At 38.0% G+C, this 24400-nt stretch overlaps 1 protein-coding gene across 1 annotated transcript in view; it reads right to left on the bottom strand.

Annotated features, from left to right (window-relative positions):
* LOC140197261 (kinesin-like protein KIF20A) overlaps positions 1 to 24400 on the bottom strand; it is a 37742-nt gene that overhangs the window by 9631 nt on the left and 3711 nt on the right. The window contains exons 3-13 of the mRNA XM_072257221.1: positions 21980 to 22099; positions 20920 to 21058; positions 18523 to 18707; positions 16288 to 16396; positions 15196 to 15399; positions 14003 to 14114; positions 13765 to 13836; positions 10112 to 10258; positions 8240 to 8405; positions 7740 to 7931; positions 6010 to 6149 (exon numbers count right to left, since the gene is read on the bottom strand). Coding sequence (XP_072113322.1) covers positions 6010 to 6149; positions 7740 to 7931; positions 8240 to 8405; positions 10112 to 10258; positions 13765 to 13836; positions 14003 to 14114; positions 15196 to 15399; positions 16288 to 16396; positions 18523 to 18707; positions 20920 to 21058; positions 21980 to 22099 — 1586 coding nt within the window. The remainder of the gene's footprint in view (positions 1 to 6009; positions 6150 to 7739; positions 7932 to 8239; positions 8406 to 10111; positions 10259 to 13764; positions 13837 to 14002; positions 14115 to 15195; positions 15400 to 16287; positions 16397 to 18522; positions 18708 to 20919; positions 21059 to 21979; positions 22100 to 24400) is intronic.

Genomic DNA, 24400 nt, shown 5'->3' with positions numbered 1-24400 from the left:
CGATCTTGGGCTTCAAAAGCTGAGAGGTAGAGACATTATTCCAGGAATGAATGGTTAAAGAGCAACGGTTCCCTATTAAGAGACTCACATTTCCTCTCCAACACCATGCAAGAAAGCAAAAGGAGCAGATAAATCATAGAAGCGTATTTAGGCCATTTGGCCCATTAAGTCTGCTTCTCCATTCCATCATGGCTGATTTGTAATTCCCCTGAACCCAATTCTCCTAGCTGCTCCCCATAACCTTTGATACCCTCACTAATCAAAAATCTAACAAGCTTGGCTTTAAATATATCCAAGCAACACACACAAAATGCTAGAGGAACTCAGCAGGCCAGACAGCATCTAGGAAAAGAGAACAGTTGACGTTTTGGGCCAAAATTCTTTCCCTAAATGCTGCTTGGCCTGCTAAGTTCCTCCAGCATTTTGTGTGTGTTGCTCAGATTTCCAGTATCTGCAGATTTTCTTGTTTGTTTTTAAATATACCCAATGACTTGGCCTCCACAGTCATCTGTGGTAATAAATCCCACAGATTCACCACCCTCTGACTAAAACACCCTCAGTCCTGTCGAAGGGTTTTGGCCCAAAACTCTGACTGTACTTTTCTTCCATAGATTCTCCTTGGCCAGCTGAGTTCCTTGGATTTCCAGCTTCTGCAGATTTTCTCTTGTTTGTGACTCCCTGGCTAAAGAAATTTCTCCTCATCTCGGTTCTAAATGGATGTCCCTCTATTCTCCGCCTGTGCCCTCTGGTCCTGGAATCCCCCACTAAAGAAAACATCCTCTCCACATCCACCACATCTAGACCTTTCAATACCTTTCAACAAGAACCCCCCTCATTCTTCTAAACTCCAATGTGTACAGGCCCAGAACCATGAAATGCTTTTCATATGTTAACCTTTTCATTTCTAGAATCATTCTCATGAACTTCCTCTGGGCCCTCTCCAATGATAGTCCATCTTTTCTTAGATAAGGGGCACCAATTTGCTCGCAATACACCAAATGTGGTCTGACCAAAGCCTCAGCATTACATCATCCTTATTCTAATATTCTAGACCTCGCAAAATGAATGCTACATTGCATTTGCCTTCCTTACCACTGATTCAACCTCCAAGTTAATATTCAGGGAATCTTACATGAGGACTCCAAGTCCATTTACACCTCTGATTTTTGAACTTATTCCAAGTTTAGAAAATCTACCAAAGAGCATCATCATACACTTCCCTGCAGTACATTCTATCTGGCACTTCTTTGCCCATTCACCCAATCTGTTTAAGACCTTCTACAGACTCCCTGCTTCCTCAACACTACCTGCTCTTCCCCTCCACCTATTTTTGTATTGTCCACAAACTTGGCCACAATGCCATCAATTTCATCAGCCAAATTATTGACATATAGTGTGAGCTGAACTGGTCCCAACACCAACCCCTGCAGAACAGCACTAGTCACCATCAGCTACCAGAGAAGGTCCCCTTATTTCTAATTCTTTGGCTGACAGGCAGGAAGCATTAATTTGTCCATGCAAGTATCTTTCCTGTAATACGATGGGCTCTTATCTTATCAGGCAGCCTCATGTCTGGAACCTTGCCTGAAAATCCAAGTAAACAACATCCACTGACTCTCCTTTGTCTATCCTGCTTGTTATTTCCTCAAGGAATTCCAAAAGGTTTGTCAAACAAGATTTCTCCTAAAGAAAATCATGTGGACTTTGGCCTATTTTATCGTGTGCCAAGTACCCTGAAACCTCGTTCTTAAGAATGGACTCCAACATCTTCCCAACCACTGAAGTCAGGCTAACTGGCCTATAATATATTTTATTCTGCCTCCCTACCTTCTTAATGAGTGGTGTGACATTTGTAATTATCCAGTCCTCCAGAGCTATTCCAGATCGAGTGATTCGTGTAAGGTCTTTACCAAATCCTCTACAATCTTTTAGTACCCTGGGGTATAGCCCATCTGGTCCCTTTCAGCTCCTTAGTAATAGCAGCTACACTCACTTCTTCCCCCTGATGCTCTTGGATTTCTGGCATACTGCTGGTGTCTTCTATAGTGAAGATTGATGCAAAATGTTTACTTTGTCCCCCAATACTACCACTCTAGCATCATTTTCCAACAGTCATATATCCACTCTCCTTTAATGTTTATATATCTGAAAAAAATTTGGTATCCACTTTTATATTATTGCCTTCATATATCATCTCTCTTACTATGGCTCTTTTAGTAGCCTTCTGTGGGTTTCTAAAAGTTTCCCAATTGTCTAACTTCCCCCTATTTTTTGCTACCTTATATACCCTCTCTTTTGCTTTTATGCTGTCTTTGGCTTCCTTGTCAGCCATGGCTGTGTCATCCTGCTGTCAGAATACTACTTCAGCTTTGGGATGCATCTATTACATACATCTTGAATTGCTCCCAGCCATTGTTGTTCTTCTGTAATCGCTCCCAGCATCTCCTTCCAATCATCTTTGGCCAGCTCCCCTCTCATGCCTCCAATTCCTTTTTCTCCACTGTAATATTGATACATCAGACTTTAGTTTCTCCCCCTCAACCTGCAGGGTGAACTCTGTCATATTTTGATCACTGCCTCCCAAGCTCCCTAATCCAATCTGGCTCATTACACAACACCAAATTTCCCCTAGTGACTCAACCATAAGCTGCTCTAAAAAGGCATCTGTAGGCATCTACAAATTCCTTCTCTTGTGATCCAGCACCAACCTGCATATTAAATTCCCCCATGACTATTGCAACATTGCCCTTTTTTACATGCCTTTCTATCTCCAGTTTTAATTTGTTTCCCACATCCTGGCTATTGTTCAGAGAGCTGTATATAGCTCCCACCATGGTCTCCTTACCCTTTCAGTTTCTTAGTATTATCCACAAAGATTCTATACCTTCTGATCCTATGTCACCTCTTTGTAAGGATTTGATTTCTTTTTTTAAAAGCAACAGAGCCATCTCAACCCCTCTGCCTACCTGCCTGTCCTTTCGATGCAATCTGTATCCTTGAATGTTAAGTTCCCAACTACAAACTTCTTTCAGCCATGACCCAGTGATGCTCACATCATACCTACAAGATCATCTAACCTTATTCCATTTATTGTGTGTATTCAAACGTAACACCTTCAGTCCTGTATTCATCATCCTTTACACTTTTGCTCCCATGTTACACATCAACTCATCCCATTGACTGTAATTTTGCCCTATTATCTGTCTGTTTTTCCTCGCAATCTCACTACATGCCACATCTCCTTGCATACCAATTGCCCCATCCTCAGCCCTATCACTCTAGTTCCCATGCCCCCACCAAATAAGTTTAAACCCTCCCCAACAGTTCTAACAAACATGCACATGAGGATATTGGTCCTTCTTGAGTTTAAGTGGAAACCTTCCTCCTTGTACGGGTCATACCTGCCCCAGAAGACGTCCCGGTGATCCAGAAATCCGAAACCCTGCTCTGCTCCCTGCATCAATTTCTCAGTTACACATTCATCTTCCAAATCATCCTATTCCTAACCTCACTGGCATGTGGCACAGGCAGCAATCCAGAGATTATTACCCTGGAGTTCCTATTTTTCCATTTTCTACCTAACTCCCTACATTCGCTCTTCAGGACCTCCTCCCTTTTCCTTTCTACTGTATATTATTAGTACTATTATGTACCATGACTTCTGGCTGCTCTCCTTTCCATTTAGAATGCTGTGCTTCTCATTTTCAAATGCCAGCAAGCTCCATGCTGGTTCAGTTCACTTCCACCAGAACCATACACTTTTATTTCCCTGGATTCAAATATAATGAGTCCCTCTGGTGTCCTTTACATCTCAAGTCCTCTAAATCAGAGGTTTTCAAAACTGCCATTAACAGCCAGATTCCTTCAATGAGCAATGGTTAGGGGTGTTTTGAACATGTCCATTGGACAGCACACAAATTTAGATGCAAGTCCTCACTAAATTGGCATTGGGAGTGCCCTATGAACCATAAGATGTGTCACATTTTAGCATATATTGTCTTGTCCTATCGTGGCACTCAGCACTGAATAGTAAATCAACTAATTATTTTAGACACATCCAAATAAAATCAACATTTATTGTTCATCCCCAATTACCAGGAGTAGTGGTACAACTGGTAAGTAGCTGTAATAGCAGCGGTAGTAATAGTTACAGTAGTAGTAATAATACATTTGGATTCAGAATAGAAGAAAAATAGTGGTGAGCAACATTCCTGACAACACACATCAAAGTTGCTGGTGAACGCAGCAGGCCAGGCAGCATCTCTAGGAAGAGGTGCAGTCAACGTTTCAGGCCGAGACCCTTCGTCAGGACTAACTGAAGGAAGAGTGAGTAAGGGATCAAAATCTCGGCCTGAAACGTCGACTGCACCTCTTCCTACAGATGCTGCCTGGCCTGCTGCGTTCACCAGCAACTTTGATGTGTGTTGCTTGAATTTCCAGCATCTGCAGAATTCCTGTTGTTAACATTCCTGACTCTGTGTTAGTTGATGGTGAAGATACAGTGTCAAGTAGGGACAGCAAGGATTTAAACTCAGCAAAGGAATGGCAAGATATTTTTCCAGAGTGCAACTTGAAAGAGAACAGTGAGTTGATATTCCAATATCAAGTTGCTACCTTTGTACTAATTGCACAAATGAAAAAGGGTAGAACTACACCAGTGATTGCTTCCTTCATTGTAACTCAATGTGGTGGCACTGATGTGGCACTGCTATCCTAAGTTTCATAATCAGAAAAATACAACACCGGAGACCAAAGTTCAATCCTAACCTCAGCTGATGCCTGTGTGGAGTTTGTACCATACTCCCTGTGACCATGTGGGTTTCCTCCTACATCCCAAAGTAAAGACTGATGATACCAAGTGGAATTTTCAATGTACTGCATTAGCAAGGAACACATTTAATCAAGTCACTGTTCTTCATGTGCATGTGGTAGAATCTGTAATATCAAGCGAAGCAGTATAGCAGAAATATCCCCTTTTCAAAGCCAATACTTCACCTTGACAGAGATGATCTTTCTGGCTGTTTATTTGTAAACTCGTGTTTTGCACAAATAGGCTGCTACATTTGCCTACACTTCAGCGGTAACTAGTAAACAGTTAGAATATGAAAATTGTTACACTATTTTTTGCCATTTAAAATAAAGCAATCCTCTAGCTTGTGTGCACTGAGAGCCCAGTTTTCAGGTACTTTAAAGCTACTGCATACAAAGGGCTTCCATTGCAAGATTTATCAGTCACACCAGGCAGTAGCAACAAGAAATAGTCAGCGGTATCACCAAGATAAGCAACAATGAGTTTTTTAATATCAGTTGATGACTTATTTCAAAACTGTTATTTAAAAATTTAAATAATGAATGAGCAAACCCAGGCAGTTGAACATCTTTGAATAACTTTCATTCTCTGGTAGCACTACATGGACAAATTATAACTTTATCAATGGAATATCGCTTCAGTATCTGTGTTATCCACATCAGCTTAACAATTGGAGTATCTAAACATTTATCCCATAAAATCTTTGAAAAAAATCAAAATATTAATTTTGAAGTCTGAACAACAATCACGTCAATGAATATTTACACAGCTACAGATTATTGTTTGATAATTATTGGCTTTGCCATAATCAAGTTGCTTAATAGGCCAGTGCTGCCTACAAACTGAATGTAGTCAGATACTAAAACCAATAGCGTGCACCATTAATGTATAATTCATAGTATCGACCTAACTTTAACCTATCCTTGAACAACAAAATACAAATGCCTGTGAGGGGCACAACTTTCTCAAAGAACTTTGGTTTTAAGGTTAATAAATTCATAGAGAATGCAGAAGTGCCTATTTCTCTAAAATTTCCAACTCCACATTATACAAAACTTTTACGGACTTTCTAGTTAAAGAGTTACAATCTTGGCTATGGAGAGCTTCAGAAATATCCACATAATTATAAATTGACAAAGAAATCTGAGCATCACACAGCAACATTAACTTGTTCATCTCAAATTGCAATGTGAAGTTACCTCCAAACTTCTTCTGTATGGAGTAGTTGCTGAAACATGGCATCTCCCATTTCATTACGAACCTGCATTTCCAAAACCAGTTTCTGTTGTCTTTCAGCAATCAATTTGTGCCTTAGGTTTTCTATCATACTCAATAATTCCTGAAAAAAAAACAGAAAACAACAAATCAGAACAGAAGTTGAAAATCAGCCAAGTAGGGCAGATAAAAATGTGGATAAATAAACAAATTATAGTTGATAAGGTTGGCAAGTTGCAGGCACCAGCAGCCATCTGGGAAGCCTGATAATGTGAAGCTCAGATGGAATTTCATCCTGCAGAGCAATAAGGGAAGTACAATGAAAAATGGTGTCAAAATGGTAGTTATAATGTGTCTAGTGTGATAGTGAAGTGGGTAGTGGTTATTGCTCTCACTTTAAGTTTCCACTGCTGACTAGCAGTCTTGTGAAAATGAGAACTGAATGTGTAAGTCTCTCCCTGCCAGTACATACTCCCTGTGACCACGTGGGTTTCCTCTTACATCCCAAAGTAAAGCCTCACGTACTGCGAACTCGCTGACGACACATAGAAACTGAATTCCTTTTGGATTCAGGCTGAACTAGAGGATAGGGAGGAGGTCTGGCCCTTGCACACGTAACACGCAGGCCCACCAGTGTGTGGACACACCCTAGTGCTTGTGAACTAAATCCCCAGCTATGGGTACATAGTCTCTTCCGAGGCTGCCCACAAGGCAGCGGGGCTAAGGCCACAGTTGTAAATCCAGACAGCAAATCCAGAGTGGAGCCCCTATGGTGGCTGGACGTCATTGAACATCCTCCCAGCAGCTCCTGCAGCAAAGCTGATGCCAAACGTATTGCCTCAATAGTTTTCCTTTGGTTTACACTGGCAAGGCCGAGAGGGGGATCTTGACAACTGGACATCTCAGGATCTCCATACCTTCAGCCCAGACATGTGATGATGATCATCGTCACCTATTGTCCTTCAATCAGACAGATGCTAACCAACCACAATGAAAAATGCAAACAGTTTGCCATAAATTGTTCAATCCTCGTTGGGAAGAATTTCCAGTTAATTGGGCAATAGCAAGTGCAAAACATTTGTTCCAAAAATGATGCAGGCCCAAAATCGATATTCACCTGGTCCAGGTGAGATGCACCCTGGGAAAGCAAGCAAGGAAACTGCAGATGTCTTGTCCATAATCTTGAAACTCTCTTAAGCTTAGAGTGGTGCAAAATATGATCAAAGGGTGTAAGAATACAATCAATAAATGCAAACCAATCATCTTAACCACACAGGTAGGGCAGGTGGTAGAAACAATAAACAGGGACTAAGATAACTGTAAATTGCACAGATGTGTATTGATTAAATAAAACCTTAATGGATTCATTAAAGACAAGGGTTTAGGATCTGGAGTGCACCGCAGCAGGTATTAAAAGCATCAAATTAGATTAAGTATTCAAAAAGGAGCTGTAATAAGCATGTTAAATGGAAGCATTTTCAAAGTTATGGGAGAAAGGGCAAAAGAGTAAGGCCGTCAGGAAAGCTAGTTAGGACACAAAGAGTCACAATGGTTGTTCAAAATCCATCAGCTCCATCCAGGGCTATTCAATTGCAAACATACCCATTCCATAGACTTTCGATCCTGCTCATCTCAGACTAACAAAAAAACAGGGACTACAGCTGTGACACACAAACCTGAAATGGGGCATCAGAAAAAAAAATGTTAATATTACTTCATGGGCAAAGGTGGTGAGGTCCAGATCTTCATTTTCCTCCTCCTTGTCATCTTTAATTAGATCTTCAGAACCACCATTTTTGGCAGCGAGTGATTCCCCAAGATCAGTGCACACCATCATACTGCCGTCGTTTCCACCCAAGTGGTCAGCAAGTTGCAGTTTTAATTTTGGGTGAATAATTTGAATTATCTGAAAAAATAAAGAAGAGGGTTTTTTTTTTTAAGGTGACAGTGACTATTTTTCACAACCTGTTATTATTGGCAAGAGTGATCACTGTACTCAATCTATTGTCATAATTTCAGATTGAACAGTGTAGAATAAAGAAAATGTTGAAGTCTCACACTAAATTAATCAATGCTTTTGTTAGATATTTGAATTATGATTTCAACATAGCTCGGTTTTAATACTTCATTTTAATTTTGCAAAAAACTCAAGAATAAAAGCTTAACCTTTTCATTAAATTCCACACGATTTTAAAATAATAAATGACGTTATACCTGCTTAGCAATTGCTGCAAATTTCATTACATGCAGTGTTTCATCATACATGGAAGCACACTGATTGATATTAATAATCATACAAGCTTTGCCTTTGCCACAAAAGAAAGCTTGAAAAAGACGGGTTAACTTGCTCTCTCGGAATGGGACAATAATTTGTTTTAATCTAATAGGCAAAAGAAATAAGTATGTTAGAACTAAGACACAAGATTCTATCATTGATACCAAGACTTTTTGCCAAATAGAAATTAGAGGTGAAACAACTGGTGAAAAAAAGTGTAGTTTAAAAAAATAATATAGAAGTAATACATTACTTATGGAATCTAATTTTAGAATGATGAAGCTATCATTACATTTTCTATTCTTCAGGTAACAATTCCACAATTATTCTCTCCCTTAAAATATTAGAGATTCAATTCTGCGAATTTTTTTATTATGTGATAAAACATTTTTGGAGTAACGTTTGTACATCAATTGATCTACCAGCAATCCTATCAGTTATTTTTAATGAACTTAATCAACTTGCCTAAACAAAACAAATTCCAGGCTAGTTTTCATCATAATTCAAAAGAAAATTCTAGTTCCAGTTAATTTAATTCCAGGAAAAAGCATCTCAATAGTTCTCTTCAGTAGATGAAAGGTGACTGCTAGATCACCATTTTGGGGTGAAGTCGGGGGCGGGGGGGTGAAGAGTAGGACAGGATAGCAACGGTTCTCAGCACCCTCCGGTACGATTCCCATATCCAAGTAGTGAAATCAGAAACAGGTCATCTTTGAGGATGTCAACAGAACCACCTACTCTCCATCCAAATTTTCTACATTCCCAATTCTCTTTCTTTCCTATTGCGATGAAAAGGATTTATCTTTCTTTTCACATTGACTGCTATTCCTGAAAACTCTCTGCTCTCATTGTTTCTTCCCACAACTTTAAGTAGAACTACTAATGTGACATTCATCAAAAAGCCCAAACACAAAATTCTGCAGATATGAAAATGAAATAAAAATTGATCAGAATATTCAATCACCTGTAGCAAAAGCTGATGTTCATACAGTTTAATAAAATATCACTCTGAAACAGTAAACTTGTTTTGATTGTTTTCTTTATTTAATATGAATGGTTTATTTCAAACCACCTTTGGAAACGTTGATAGTTGTTGTTTCAGAAATCCATCTTCCCCATGGGAACACAACTGGTTTATTAATACAGAGGATGAAACAGCATTTAATCTTGCAGGCTGCTCAGACTTTTGCCACCACTCTCCCCACACATACATGCGAGGAGCAATAATCTACTTGGCCACTCAAGCCTGTGTTACAGCACAATTCCTGCATTAATTCTAACATCAACTCCACATTAACGTTCCACTCTCTTACTTATCCGTACTTCAAAAACAGCCAAAATAACCTCTCCTTGGGCTCCCCTTCAGAGGAAGGGAGATTCAAGGACTCAAAAGTCTCCCACAAGATGAAACATCAGTCCCATCAAGTGCTTAAAGTGAGCGGCTTCTTACACTGTTTCAGAGGGGAATCAATTACATGGTTCTAGAGCTGGAATCACACAGGCCTGACAAGGTGTAGAGTTCCATCACTGAAACAAATGGGCTCTTAGGATCAGTCCAGTAGTTTCACTATTATTGATAGAACTCTTATTTCAGATTTATTGAAATAATAATTTAAAGTGTAGCTTTGCTAGTATTCAAACTCAAGGTTTCAATTCTGAGCTAATGACCTTGGATTACCAACAGCATCCTACTCCAAATTAAAACATTAACCAATGGTTTGCTGATAAGTACAAGATATTTAGGCTTCAAAATTCAAGGAAAAATTAAATACTGATAGTTAACAAGTTAATCCAATTTATTTATTACTTACTTATTCTGCTGCTTCTTCCTTAGTGCAGAAATGCACTTGCCAAGGATCAGAAGAGAATTATTGATGTTGCCTGCCTCCTTCAGTCGATTTCCAAACGTTTGTGCTTTACCGCTACGCTCTAACCCAGCCAAATCACACAAGCACAGGCTACATTCATCAGAAAGATTGACAAACAATTATACATCCCAAGAGCAATTATATGTTGCTGTGGTTATGTTAATGACACAAACAAATATCTTACAGGACATGACAGAAAGATAATGTTTTCCTGAGCAAGCATGCCTTAAGCTAGAGTTCACAGTTACAATTAAAGGCATCAGGCGTTCAGACCCGAGGAAGATTTACTTTCTCTCAGTGGGCAATGGTACTAAATGGCACTGAGAGCTATGGGAATAATACAGAGAGGCTTAATGAAGATCAGTTAATTGAGTTGGTAAGGGCACAGCAGACAGAAAATAACATAGGATATGTGAGATCTCTTTTATATAAAGAGTAAAACTACTGTTTTTTTAAAATGATGAGATTGAAAGGTATTAGTGTGAAAAGGATTGTGGGAGCCCTGTGTGCTCAGATCACAGAGTTTATAAGCAGAAAATATTAACACTGGTCTTTACAGCAAGACGATTTGGGTAGACATCTTGCTGCAATTATGTAAGCTCACTGAAATATTATTTACATTTCTGGTCTCCCTACCCAAGTCAGGATGCTTGCATTTGAAGGGGTGCAGCAAATATGGGACTGATTAATTCTTAAGATGAAGTCCATAGCATACAAGAGAGTGTAAGCAGATAAGCTTCAAACCTCAAAGAAAATATATCATCAAAGTACATATATGTCACCATATACAACCCTGAGATTCACTTTCTAATGGACATACTCAGAAATCCAAGAAGCACAACAGAATCAATGAAAGATTACACCCAACAGGATGGACAAACAACCAAAGAACAACAAACTGTACAAACACAAAAGAGAAAAAAATAATAATAATAATAATTAAACAATAAATATTGAGAACATGAGGTGTAGAGTCCTTGAAAGTGAATCTATAAGTGTTGGGGCACGTGAAGTTATCCCCTTCTGGTTCAAGAGCTGTATGGTTGATAGGTAATAACCGTTCCTGAATCTGGAGGTGTGGGTCCTGAGACTTTTGTACCTTCTTCCTGAAGGCAGCAGTGAGAAGATGTCATAGCCTGGGTGGTGGGGGTACTGATGATGGATGCTGATTCCCTGCAACAGCATTCTGTATAGATATCCTCGATGGTGGGGAGGGCTTTACCTGTGACAGACTGGGCCGTATCCTACTTTTTGTAGAATTTTCCATGGCACAGCCATGCTTTCTTCATAATTGTACTTACATGCTGGGCTCAGTACTGCTCCTCTGAAGTGATAACATTAAGGAATTTAAAGTTGCTGACCCTCTCCACTTCTGATTCCCCATTGAAAATTGGCTCATGGACCACCGGCTTCCTCCTCCTGAAATCGATAATCAGTTCCTTGGTCTTGCTGGCATTGAGTAAGAGGTTGTTACTGTAGCACCACTCAGCCAGATTTTCAATCTCCCTCCAATATGCTGATTCGTCACCACATTGATTCGACCAAAACTAGTGGTGTCGTCAGCAAACGTAAGTATGGCATTTGGAGCTGTGCTTAGACTCACAGTCACAAGTATAAAGTGAGTAGAATAGGGGGCTAAGCACTCAGCCTGATAGTCCACCAGCACGGATGGAGATTGTGGAGGAGACGTTGTTGCCAACCTGAGCTGAGCTGACTGAGGTTTTTATACTGCATAAGAGTTTAGAAGACTATGTGGTGATCTCATTGAAGCACACAGAAGTCTAACCAGATTTTGACAGGACAGATGTTAGTATGGTGCTCCTTCTAGCTGGTGCCTATAGAATCAGAACCAGGCTTATTATCAATGACATACATTATGAAATTTGTTGTTGTCCACCAGCAGTACAATACAAACTTCTGTAGAAGCTTGCCAGAGTCTTTGGTGACAAACAAAATCGCCTCAAACTCCTAATTTAACATAGCCAATCTTTGTAACTTCATCAATTTTCTGGGCCAGGATAGACTATCAGAGATGTTGATACCCAGAAGCTTGAAGCTGCTCACCCTTTCCCTCAATGAAGACCGGTGTTTGTTCCCTCGACTTCCCCTTCCTGAAGTCCACAATCAATTCCTTGGTCTTACTGATGTTGAGTGCAAAGCTGTTTTGACATCACGCAACCAGCTGATTTATCTCACACCTGTACACCTCCTTGTCAACATCTCAGATTCCACCAGCAACACCAGTATCATCAGCAAATTTATAGATGGTGTTTGAACTGACAGTCATGAGAGTAGAGTAGCAGGCTAATCATGCATCCTTTTTGATTGATAGCAAGAACATGTTATTTCCAATCTGCACTGATTGTGGTCCCCAATGAGGAAGTCAAGGATCCAGTTGTATGTGGAGGTACTGTGGCCCAAGTTTTGAAGCTTGTTGGTTAGTAGGGAAGACAGCAGCCTGACATACAGCAAGTTTTGCTGATGTCCAACAGATATCAGTCTCAGAATAGTGTTTGTCCATACAGGAGAGACAACAGGAATCTACCATCACTGCCCCTGACCCTAACACACACCACTCAGAACAGAATCAATTTTGGAGTATTCCATCAATGAGCATTATGGAGGATCAGATGCCCATTTTATGTATAAGAGAGAGCTCAACAGGTTTTCAGATAAAGGGAATTATGGCTTCATTTTCTTGTATTCATTGAAATAGTTCCAAAGTAATGCTAATTGAAAGATGAAGCACACCCCAAGGAGCCAAATTCATGCTTTCTGTTTCTATTTCTGATATTCTTAAAGCTAGGAAATAACCTGTCAAGTGTTAACTATGACTTACAATAGTCTTAAAAATGTAAACCCGGAATTTATTGACATCTCTCGAGCTCAAAACCCAGGATGAAGACATACATCCTCCTTCTGACTGACTACGCTTCAGAAAGTAAAACTACAAAATGCAGTGGAGCATCTGAAATTGTGGAATGCTCATCCCAAATGGGTGATCTTTCTTTCCACTGACTTCCATTGGTATTTCATTCACTTTTTACTTTATTGATCATACCCGGGATGCATTGGCTAAGAAAGTCAACAGACTTTATAAAGCGTGCAAACAGAAAGAAAGGGATTATACCTGAATGCTGGTTGGTAATCAAGTCCAAAAAAAAAAAAAAAAGAATCCATTCTGGGTCTTTAAAATTCATAAAGGTTGCTAACAAAGTTAGCAGAGCATCATCTATAAAAAAGCAATGGAAAGCAATCCCACAGGAAATGCTACTGAATAATCAGAAACATACCCAAGGAAATTACTAACTTGTAGGGTCTGATGAAAAGGCTTGCATGCAAATCAAATAGAGTTTTTCTAGGATTGACACAGGTACAATTTACTAAAGACATACATACAACAATGTTCAAGAACATCTATTTTTATCATCTTTGTCAAGGAGTAAAGAGGAAGACTTCCAAGCTATTCATGAAACAAAACTTAGTAATATGGAGGCATAGAATAACAATAACTTTGGACTCGCTTGAACTTTATATAATGTGATAATAGATAACATGAAACTAAATATTTATTTTTCCCCAAAATGATAACTCACTCAGAAGTCCTGAAGACACGAGACTTTTCCCCAACAATTATTTCCATCAGTCGAATGGAAAATATGCTGTGACTGTAGAAAGATCATTTTAAACTAATCAGGTACTTCATACATACAATTGAAATCCACTTCAACACTTTGCTATGGAAATTATGTTTGAGAAATTGATTTTCTGAGGGAAAAAATGTTGACCAATAAACTTGTCTAATATTACATAGTAACAGGATTATGAGTATACCTTCGGCTGGATTGGTGGTTTATTTTAGTTGAAGCCAAGCTTCGATTTTTATTTCCTATCTTTAAGACTTTAAGAGCTTCATCTGAGCTGGTAACATTGATCCATTTGAGGTCTGAAATATTCAAAATAATTTAAGGACACATTTTATGCAGATTAATTAATATTGCAGTCATCATTAACCACTTTCAAAAGATTAGACTATCAGAATCAGTTTTATCATCACTGACATATAGCATGAAACGTGTTGTTTTGTGGCAGCAGTACAGTGCAATACACAAAATATGCTACAACTTACAATATGAAATATGTATACATCTATTCACACAGAAATATATATACACACATATATAACGTAGTGCAAAAATTGTGAGGTAGTGTTCATACACTCATAGGATCATTCAGAAATCTGATTGTGATGACACACGGTCATTCAGCATATGGAAAACAGACCGGAGGTAAAAGTTTAAAAGTTTTACTTTCCTAATCTTCTTTTTCTCCTGAAAATGGATTACAATTCTTCAAGCTGAGAGTCCAAGAAGAGTCTCAGATATCTCTCCAATGTTTGTAATGCTAAGCACACGTCCCTTTCTGCCTGCCCATTTAAAAGTTAGGAAAGTAGATTTTGCAAGTCCCAATTAACATTTACCCTTTAGCTAATACCATTATAAACAAAGAATTCAACTTGATTATTTTTGGCAAGACTTGAGAGAAAAATATTTGCATTGCTTGCCTAACTAATAAATAAGAAAGCAATCTTTGGACCTCCCTGGCTAATGATCTGGTCATTAGCACAATGTTACTTGCTGTGTGAAAGGTCACTACTGTAACTTTGCAATTACAAACACATTGCAAACCACTTACAATCAGCTGCAGATTGCTTAGAACTTTGCAAGAGGAACTTTAAAAGTGCCATGCTAATATGCTTTATACAGTGTGTATATATATATATATATATATATACACACATACACACACACACACATATATATATATATATATACACACACATATATATATACATATATATATATATACACACACACATATATATATACATACATACACACACACACACATACCATCTGAGATAGCCTTTAGCTTCTGGGTTCAAGAGGAAGATTCCTTTAATATTTATGAAAAAACTTGGATTTTATAAATAATTTACATCACAGATCATGAAGATTAGGCTGCACCTTTAACATAACTGTTTCCTTTTTGATCTTCACAAACTCGCAAATTTTGACGTTTCTGGTTTCTTGAAGTAGGCATTGGATCCAATAGGTCATATACATATTCATTGTAGATCTCACAAAAGGAAACCCACACCGAGAATCTTCGCTGCTTTTGATCAACGAGGCTAATTTCAGAGGCACCTGTTATGACTTCAGAATACTTTGCTATGAAATAGAAATGAAATTATTTGAACTTTCTCAAGCATTCTTAAATAAAGGATCACAGGAAATGCAATTTCTATAAAAATGGAATTGTGAGAGTGAGCAAAGCAGGGGATTATGGGATTAGATTTGGGTGATGTGGGAATGCCTCTAATTTAAAAATCAAGTATTAATTAGTTGCAACAAACATCTTGCCTTGGATAGCATGTCTCTAGATAATCTTGCAGTATCTCTGATGTTTGTATTTTTGATGAACTTGGGAAAAAAATCAGATTAAAAGTTTCTAATCGATTTGAAGTTGTGTGCATGTTAAGGTGAATGCGAATTATAGAAAAGGGAAGGAGTTTCAGATTTTAGCCAGTGCCTCCAGCTGTCCTAATTTAAAAGTTAGGTTAACTGTAGTTTAGTACAGATGGCAAAAGGGGCAGATTTTCAGCAGTGGCATTGGATGGATTTGGAAAATTTCCATTACTATAAGAGAAGTATTAAAACAGAAAAATAATTAAATTCTTTATTTCTGTGCTAGCATTACTCCTTTTTATACAAACTCATTGTGTCAAAAATAATTTTTCAAATCCCTGTTGGATCAACATCAATTATGACTTGCAAAACAACTCAGGAGGAAGTGGGAACAATAAGCAGAATGGTGGCCAGGACTGAGGCTAGCAGTAGTAAGTCTTCAAAATACTGAAATTAATCATTAAGCAGTTAGATCCCATGTTTATTTATCTCAATCATTTCATTTTAAAAGTTTGCTAATCTGATAGCTCTACCACAAAATTTATAATTCTTGGTGGTTTGCAACCAAAGAAAAAAAATTTGGTTTGCGTTTCTGAAAAATAAACCTCTTAATACATTTCCATTTGTACAAATTCCTTGAATAAAAGATACCTAGCTGATCAGAAGGAATGTGGTCTGCCAGAGTGATAGAGCCTGACTGGGCCAAATCTTTGTGGACATTCTTGTTACATGTGGTCCTAAAAAGCTGGTATTCCATCTCCTGGAAGGAAAGAAATGATCTTTAGAATTTATATTCTGGTTCAAAACCAACAGAGTAATTTAGATTTAAAATATAACTAATCCAAGCGAAAATATAAAACTTGTATCACAGGGCCACACTGTATTGGTAGTAATCAATTCACCTCTTTCACTTACTACAAAAATTATTATTTATCAAACATGACTCAGAATAAGTATCCTATAATAGTTAAGAGTGCAAAATTAAGCCAACAAGATCGGTGTTTATTTTAGTTCCTGCATGTGCAATACAGAGCTTCATACTCAAGGGTGTAACTGCAAAACCATTCATTCTGTTCTATCTTTTAACTAGGTAATTGAATAGTTTAATTACGCTCTTTCCTTAGTGATTTTAAAGCCTGTATTTAATAATATCGACAGGCAGGGATGTCAGAATCAAGTTTAATATCACTGGCATACATCTTGAAATTTGTTGTTTTGGGTCAGCAGTATATTACAATGCATAATAAAAACTATAAATTACTATAAATAAATACATTAAAATTAAATTAAATAAGTAGTGCAGAGAGAGGAAAAAATACTTCAGTAATGTTTATCGGTTCATTGTCCATTCAGAAATCTAATGACAAAGGGGAAGCCAATGAGTTGTTTGTTATATCTCCGCTCTCGCTGTAAAACAGAGACATTTCTTTCTCCATTATTAGGGAGAGAGAGAGAGCCAGTGGTATGTCGAATACCGGGTGAATAAGTAGTCTTTGGAGTAATGCAAGTCTGTGTCTTTGCTGTTGCTTTGCTCACGCAGTGCTCCGTTGTGGGTGCTGATACTTTTTTTTTGCCGGGGGGAGGGGATCGTTGCTTGCTGCTGCTTAGGTGTGGGAAGGAGGGGAGCTGGGGAGGACTTTGTGGTTCTAACATTTAACTGTCATTCATTCTTTGAGGGCACTCCTCTGTTTTTCGTGGATGATTGCGAAGAAAAAGCATTTCAGGATGTATATTGTATACATTTCTCTGACATTAAATGTACCTTTGAAACCTTTGAAAGAAGCCGTTCCTGAAACATCTGAGTTTGTGTCTTCAGGCTCCTGTGCCTCCTTCTTGATGGTAGCAATGAGGGGAGGGCATGTCCTGGGTGATGGGAGTCCTACGTGATGCATGGCACCTTTTTGAGACATTGCCTTTTGCCCGTGTCCTGGATGCTGGGAAGGCTGGTGCCCACGATGGAGCTAGCTGAGTTTACAACATTCTGCAGCTTTTTTTGATCCTGTGCAGTGACTTCTCCTTGTCAATATCTGAATTTCTGCCAACAATAGTTGAATCATCAGCAAAGTTATAGATGGTGTTTGAGCTGTATCTAGCTACATAATTGGGGGTGTAGAGAGAGTAGAGCAGTGGGCTAAGCACACGTCACTGAGGTGTGCCAGTGTTGATTGTCAGTGAGGAGATGCTATTTTCAATCTGCCCATACTGTAGTCTCCCAGTGAGGAAGTCAAGGATTCTGTTGGAGAGGAGAGGTACAAAGACCCATACTTTGGAGATTGTTGCCTAGAACTGAGGGTGTGATTGTGTTAAACACGAAGCAGTAATCAATAAACAGCAGCCTGACATAGGCATTACCATTCCCCAGGGGATCCAAGGCCAACTTGAGAGCCAATGAAGATTGAATGCGCTGTAGACCTATTGTGGCAATAGGCAGATTCCAGGTCCTTGCTTAGGCAGGAGTTGATTCTAGCCATGACCAATCTCTCATAGTACTTCATCACAGCAGATGAGAGTGCTGCTGAGCACTCACAACCAGTATTAAAATTTTTGGAAGTTTTTGACTAAACAAATTCACTGTCAATAGAAAAACAGAAGTGAAGTCAATTCCAAATCTTTTAAAATAAACAAGCTGAATGAAAAGTGGAAATCAGTCAGACAACATGTGCCTTTTCCCCATGTGAAATGCAAATATATTCACATAAACCTTCATAACATCTGGGTGTTACCCTGAAAAAGTAAATTTAAAGGTAGATACAATTATTGTTTACAATATGAGCTAAAACAAAATTTTATAATGTACATCTCCCTGCAGGATTGAAGACTCAGAATTAAAAAATAAATTAATAAGCACTACTATTATGACAAAAATGTGATTTTGTTGAACATCACCTCTCTCAGTGGAGAAAAGATTGCAGGCTTCATAGTTTCTTCTTGCTGGATTTGCTTACTATCCAGTTTTAACACATCATCACAGACATGTGGTTTTAAATCCATACTTTCATATTGTCTGCCTTTTATGTGATCAAAGAGCATGGCCAATGATCTTGGTAAGATACCGCCATCTTTACCAGTACCTATGGTTAATCAAGAGTGCAATTATCTGAAATAATGCAATATTCTTAGACAGGCAAACAATATACTAGTCATTACTTCAACACTGAAAATGCTTTAATTTTTTAATTAAAACTTGGAATAAATCTGAATACAGAAAATGAAGTATGAAACAACCGTTTCATTAGCTTTAGAAAAGTTAAAGATTTCAATATTGGAGTTTGCACAAATAAATACATTTTGTTTTCCTGCAACTAACATAAACAATTTGAAAATGGAATAACTGGCGAAATAGAATTACATTTTACCTTGGATGAATTTGTAACTCAGTATTAAAACAGTAATATTATACAGAATTTAATTTCAATTGTGAATGTAAGGTAAACAAAGTCAATTATCAGAAAAAATTCAAGCGGACCATTCAAACAGGATGCCGTTGTGATTTGCACAATTAGTTGGTTATTATTTGAATGCATTCAAAGAAATTTTTTGAGTAAATTTCATTAATGAGCAAGTACAGACAAGGGGATATGTATAGCCAGCTTTCTAACCTGAAGGACAGATATACCATCAGGTTAAATAACAATGGCAAAAATAAAGATAAACATTTTGTAAGCTTTTTAAATCAGGCACAGCTTAATTTGACTGACAATCTAGACATGAAGGAAAATCAAGCAAAACTAGAGACTGGATCTGACTTCATGGAGAGTGCAGAAGGTATGCTCAACACAGGGAGCTGTTACCAGACCACTTCAATCAAGTTTGATGGTCCTGTTAATCTGGAAGGGATTATGTAAACCTTGGAAAACAGCCTCCGAGCATTGTTGACTGACCTGACCTGAACAAAACTCAGATTGAGCAAGGATTTGTTTGCACATGGAAGTGACTGAAGATCTTATGCATGTCATCTAGAATCTTAAATCCTGCCATCGAGCGCCCTACATAATAGCCTCTCTCCTGCACCGACAATGCACCACAACAGCTAAATTGCTTGCAGTGGATACCATCAAGGGGCAATGGCTTCCTAGTTTGGAATAGGTCATCTGAGCCACAATAAGAGGTGCAAACTGAAATAATGTGTTTGAAGGTGAGCAGCATTTAGATCAATAAAAAGAAACTGTACTCATTAAGCTTGGGGACTTATTTTTAAATAAAAAAATAACTACAGAGTAGGCATCACTGTATTGGTTGAAGTATGCTTCCCAATTCACATTTTAAAATGTAATATACCATATTCATGGCTATAGATAAATATTATAATTTTGTACAAAATGTGAGACTTGTCACTTTCTAGATCTGGAGAAGCCTTGTGTTACACCTACTTGCAATGAGCCATATTTTGCAGAATTATTAATATGGGCTTACATAGTTGAGAATAGATTTATAATTAAATTTTAGTTTTATAAATCAATTTTACATTATTCTTCTGATGAACTACCTATAAGCAATTTAAAACATATATAGTTATGAGTTTGTTCCATTGGGGAGATAAGTGCACAACAGTGAATGTGCACATCTTTAGAAATTACGTACACCACATAAAAAGACTTCTGATAACAATAGTCAACTAAAAGCAGCATCTGATATGACATGAATGTGCACAATTACTTTGTTGTAGGGCAATAAGTCAACAAATAATTCTGTATAATCGTAAAGGAATTTAGGTAGGAGATGTCCATGATGAGACCATCCATGGAGGCTACCTCGATATTATAACAGTCACCTGTTCATCATATTTGGTGAGAAGCTCCATCTTGCTATTTGCCTGACTATATCATAAATCCAGATGAAAAAGTGTTTTTCCAGCTGTAAAGTGTTATAATTTGATTTTCATAGTTTAAGTACTTCATTTGACATTTAAAACCAGTTAATTTTCAAAATTCACATAATTAGCTTAAAAAGTAGGTAATAATTAGAAACAAAGACAATTGTAGTTTCCTTTACACCTTTTTTAAAACACCTCAGTCCTTCTAGTGGATACTCTGGCAATTCAGTTCTGCCTTTTTTGTCATGAACACTGCATGAATCAGTGACATTATGGAATACTCCAGGACTCCTCGGTTCATGGTAAGAGTTCATGGCATAATCAAGTTTGGGAAGCCATGCTCTACACTTACCTAGAGGAGTATAATTTGCTCATTGTAGGACAAAGCAACTCACTTGATTGGCATGACTCCACCATCCCAAGCACATTTTACTTACTTCTCTTTTTCCTGTATTCTCCCAAATTCATACCTTGAATAGTGTAGGTCTTGCCAGCATTGGTAACTCCATAAGTAAATACCAAACTGTTTTGTCCTTGGAGGTACTGTTTAACAAGGTCTTTTACCGTGCTATTGAAGAATTCAGTCTGACTGGTTTCCTGGCCAAATATCTAACAAAAGATAATAAATATTGCACATGATTATATGGAAGAATAGATTCAGAACTATCTGGAAATGACTTTACTGCAAGGAAGGAGCAAAATGCCACTTGACTAAGCATGAGAATATTTAAAATAATGCCAGATTTGAAAGCAGAATGCAAGAAGAACACATCTAATTGAAAGACTATGCTCACACTTGTAGTGACAATAAAGTGCGTACTTTAATAAAGAAAGAATAATAAAGAAGTCTTACTCTGACTTCTCCTCTTTTGTTCCCACCCTGATGAAGGGTCTCAGCCTGAAGCGTCTTTTCCATATTTGTTGCCTGGCCTGCTGAGTTCCTCCAGTATCTTGTGTGTGTTACTCATTTTAAAACAACACTTTTTTTTTTGGCATTTTACTCAGCTATTTTGAGTTTGACAAAACCAATTCAAATAAACAGGCTCAGTCATGATGATGGTTTTACATTTGTTTTATTTCAAAAAGATTATTCATTGCAAAAACAGTGACCATACAAGTGGTTAACATAAAAATCTGATTTCCCAATGCCTTTCATGAAAGGAATTCTGCCGTTCTTTGTAATATTGCGTGTATGCATCTCCAGACTGAGTAATGTCATTGCTCTCAACTGCCACCGCTGTGCAGCTACAATAAATGCAGTAAATTATTACAATGGACAATGGTGAACCCACAGGAAAAGGAATACCAAAGAAACTTTCAAAGGTTTATATTCCATAATAAAATAAAACAATTTAGAAGTGTACCTTCTGAACTGTGGCAATGATGAGCAAGAGAGCAGTAAACTCAAAGAAAATCTAGTGAATTAAATAACTTCCAGATTTGAAAACAGGACACAACTCCAGCTCAGAGGTAGTCAGCAGCTGATTTCAGAATGAGGATTACTAAAGATATTATCAAAATATTACTCACCTGAGAAAATGTGAACGTGTGCACAGCTTGTCCAATTCCTCTTTCACTGTTTTTCAGAGTGCTTGAATGCTTAGGTGCTGCCAACACAACAGTTTCTGAATCTTTTATTATCACACAGTCCTAAGCCACACATTCAAAGGTGAAAACAATAACAAAGTCAAACCCACAAAAACTATCAGTATTAGCAATATATCATATGATCTCTGTGCAGCAGTGCAGCTAGTTCATATCCAGTGGTTTGAGAATGTCATGCACCCAAAATGATAATTCTAAGTAAAAAAAACTGGTGATCAAAATATACAACATATATGGGAATTGCTACTTCCAACCAAAGTGCAAGAATACCCAGTAAACCCCTGAACTCTATATCTCTTTACAGACAAAAGCAATCAGCATAGCTAATCCAAGACATTTTGATTAGCAAATTTATTTTACACATCACATTTCTGATGGAGTACATTCAGCCAGAGACTCATTCCACCGAGATGCAACACAGAGCGTCATAGGAAGTCATTCCTGCCTGTGGCTATCAAACTTTACAACTCCTCCCTTGGAGGGTCAGACACCCTGAGCCAATACGTTGGTCCTGGACTTATTTCCTGGCATAATTTACATATTACTATTTAACTATTGATGGTTTTATTACTATTTATTATTTATGGTGCAACTGTAATGAAAACCAATTTCCCCCGGGATCAATAAAGTATGACTATGACTACATTCATCAATGTGTTTAGTCACATCCTCAAAAAATTTAATCATGCTGATAAGGCACGATCTGCCTTTGACAAAGCCACGCTGACTATTCCTAATCATATTATGCTTCTCCAAATGTTCATAAATCCTGCCTCTCGGGATCTTCTCCATTAACTTACCAGCCACTGAGGTAAGACTCACTGGTCTATAATTTCCTGGGCTATCTCTACTCAATTTCTTGAATAAGGGTACAACATACACAACCCTCCAATCCTCCAGAATCTCTCCTGTCCTCATTGATGATGCAAAGATCATCACCCAGAGGCTCAGCAATCTCCTCTCTCACCTCCCACAGTAGCTTGGGGTACATCTCATCTGATCCTGGTGACTTATCCAACTTAATGCTTCCCAAAAGCTCCAGCGTATACTTTCTTAATATCTGCATGCTCAAGCTTTTCAGTCTGTTGTGAGCCATCCCTACAATCTTCAAGATCCTTTTCCACAGTGAATACTGAAGCAAAGTACTCATTAAGTACCTCTGCCATCTCCTCCGGTTCCATACACACTTTTCCAATTTCACATTTGATTGGTCCTATTCTCTCACATCTTATCCTCTTGCTCTTCACATACTTATAGAACGTCTTGGGGTTTTCCTTAATCCTGCTCACCAAGGCCTTCTGATGGCCCCTTCTGGCTCTCCTAATTCCTTTCTTATACTCCTTCCTGCTCACCTTATAATCTTCTAAATCTCCATCATTACCTAGTTTTTTGAACCTTTCGTAAGCTCTCCTTTTCTTCTTGACTAGATTTACAACAGCCTTTGTACGCCATGTACCCTACCATCCTTTCCCTGTCTCATTGGAACATACTTATACAGAACTCTACGCAAATATCCCCCGGGAACACTTGACATATTTCTTCCGTAGATTTCCCTGAAAACATCTGTTCCCAATTTATGCTTCCAAGTTCCTGCCTGATAGCTTCATATTTCCCCTTACTCCAACTAAACGTTTTCCTAACTTGTCAGTTCCTATCCCTCTCCAATGCTATGGTAAAGGAGATAGAATTGTGATTACTATCTCCAAAATGCTCTCCCACTGAGAGATCTGACACCTGACCAGGTTCATTTCCCATTACTAGATCAAGCACAGCCTCTCCTCTTGTAGGCTTATCTACATATTGTGTCAAGAAACCCTCTTGAACACACCGAGCAAGCTTCACCCCATCTGAACCCCTCGCTCTACTTTTCCAAACCTATTCTATTACTTTCAAATATATGGAGAGAGGAGCAGAGTTAATGACACTAATGGTCCTATTTGACGTAACACAACAGCCCATGTCTTTTTCTTTTCTTTAGTTTAGTTGATTAGTATTGTTTAGATTAGTTTTTTTGGGGGTATTTTGTTATTTTCTTTTCTTTTTTCATGCTACTTCTGCATTTTTTTCTTACATTATATTCGTATTTTGTAAGATTTTGGGAGGTTTAATATCCGTGTGTTAACTGAGTTTATATTTATATATGCTAATTATTAACAATGTAATCCCAAAAGCTTTATATTACACATAACATAGTATTAATACTTTGATCTTAATAAAAATATTGGAAAAGAATAAACCCCTCGCTCTAGGGACATGCCAATCGATATTTGGGAAATTAAAATTTCCCACCGGGACATCCCTGTTATTATTACACCTTTCTAGAAGGTGTCTCTCTATCTGCTCCTT

The sequence above is a fragment of the Mobula birostris genome, chromosome 1 (assembly GCF_030028105.1).
Source record: "Mobula birostris isolate sMobBir1 chromosome 1, sMobBir1.hap1, whole genome shotgun sequence".
NCBI classification, from domain to species: Eukaryota; Metazoa; Chordata; class Chondrichthyes; order Myliobatiformes; family Myliobatidae; genus Mobula; species Mobula birostris.
Note: the sequence above shows the minus strand (reverse complement) of the source record. Positions and strands in the feature narration are given on the sequence as shown.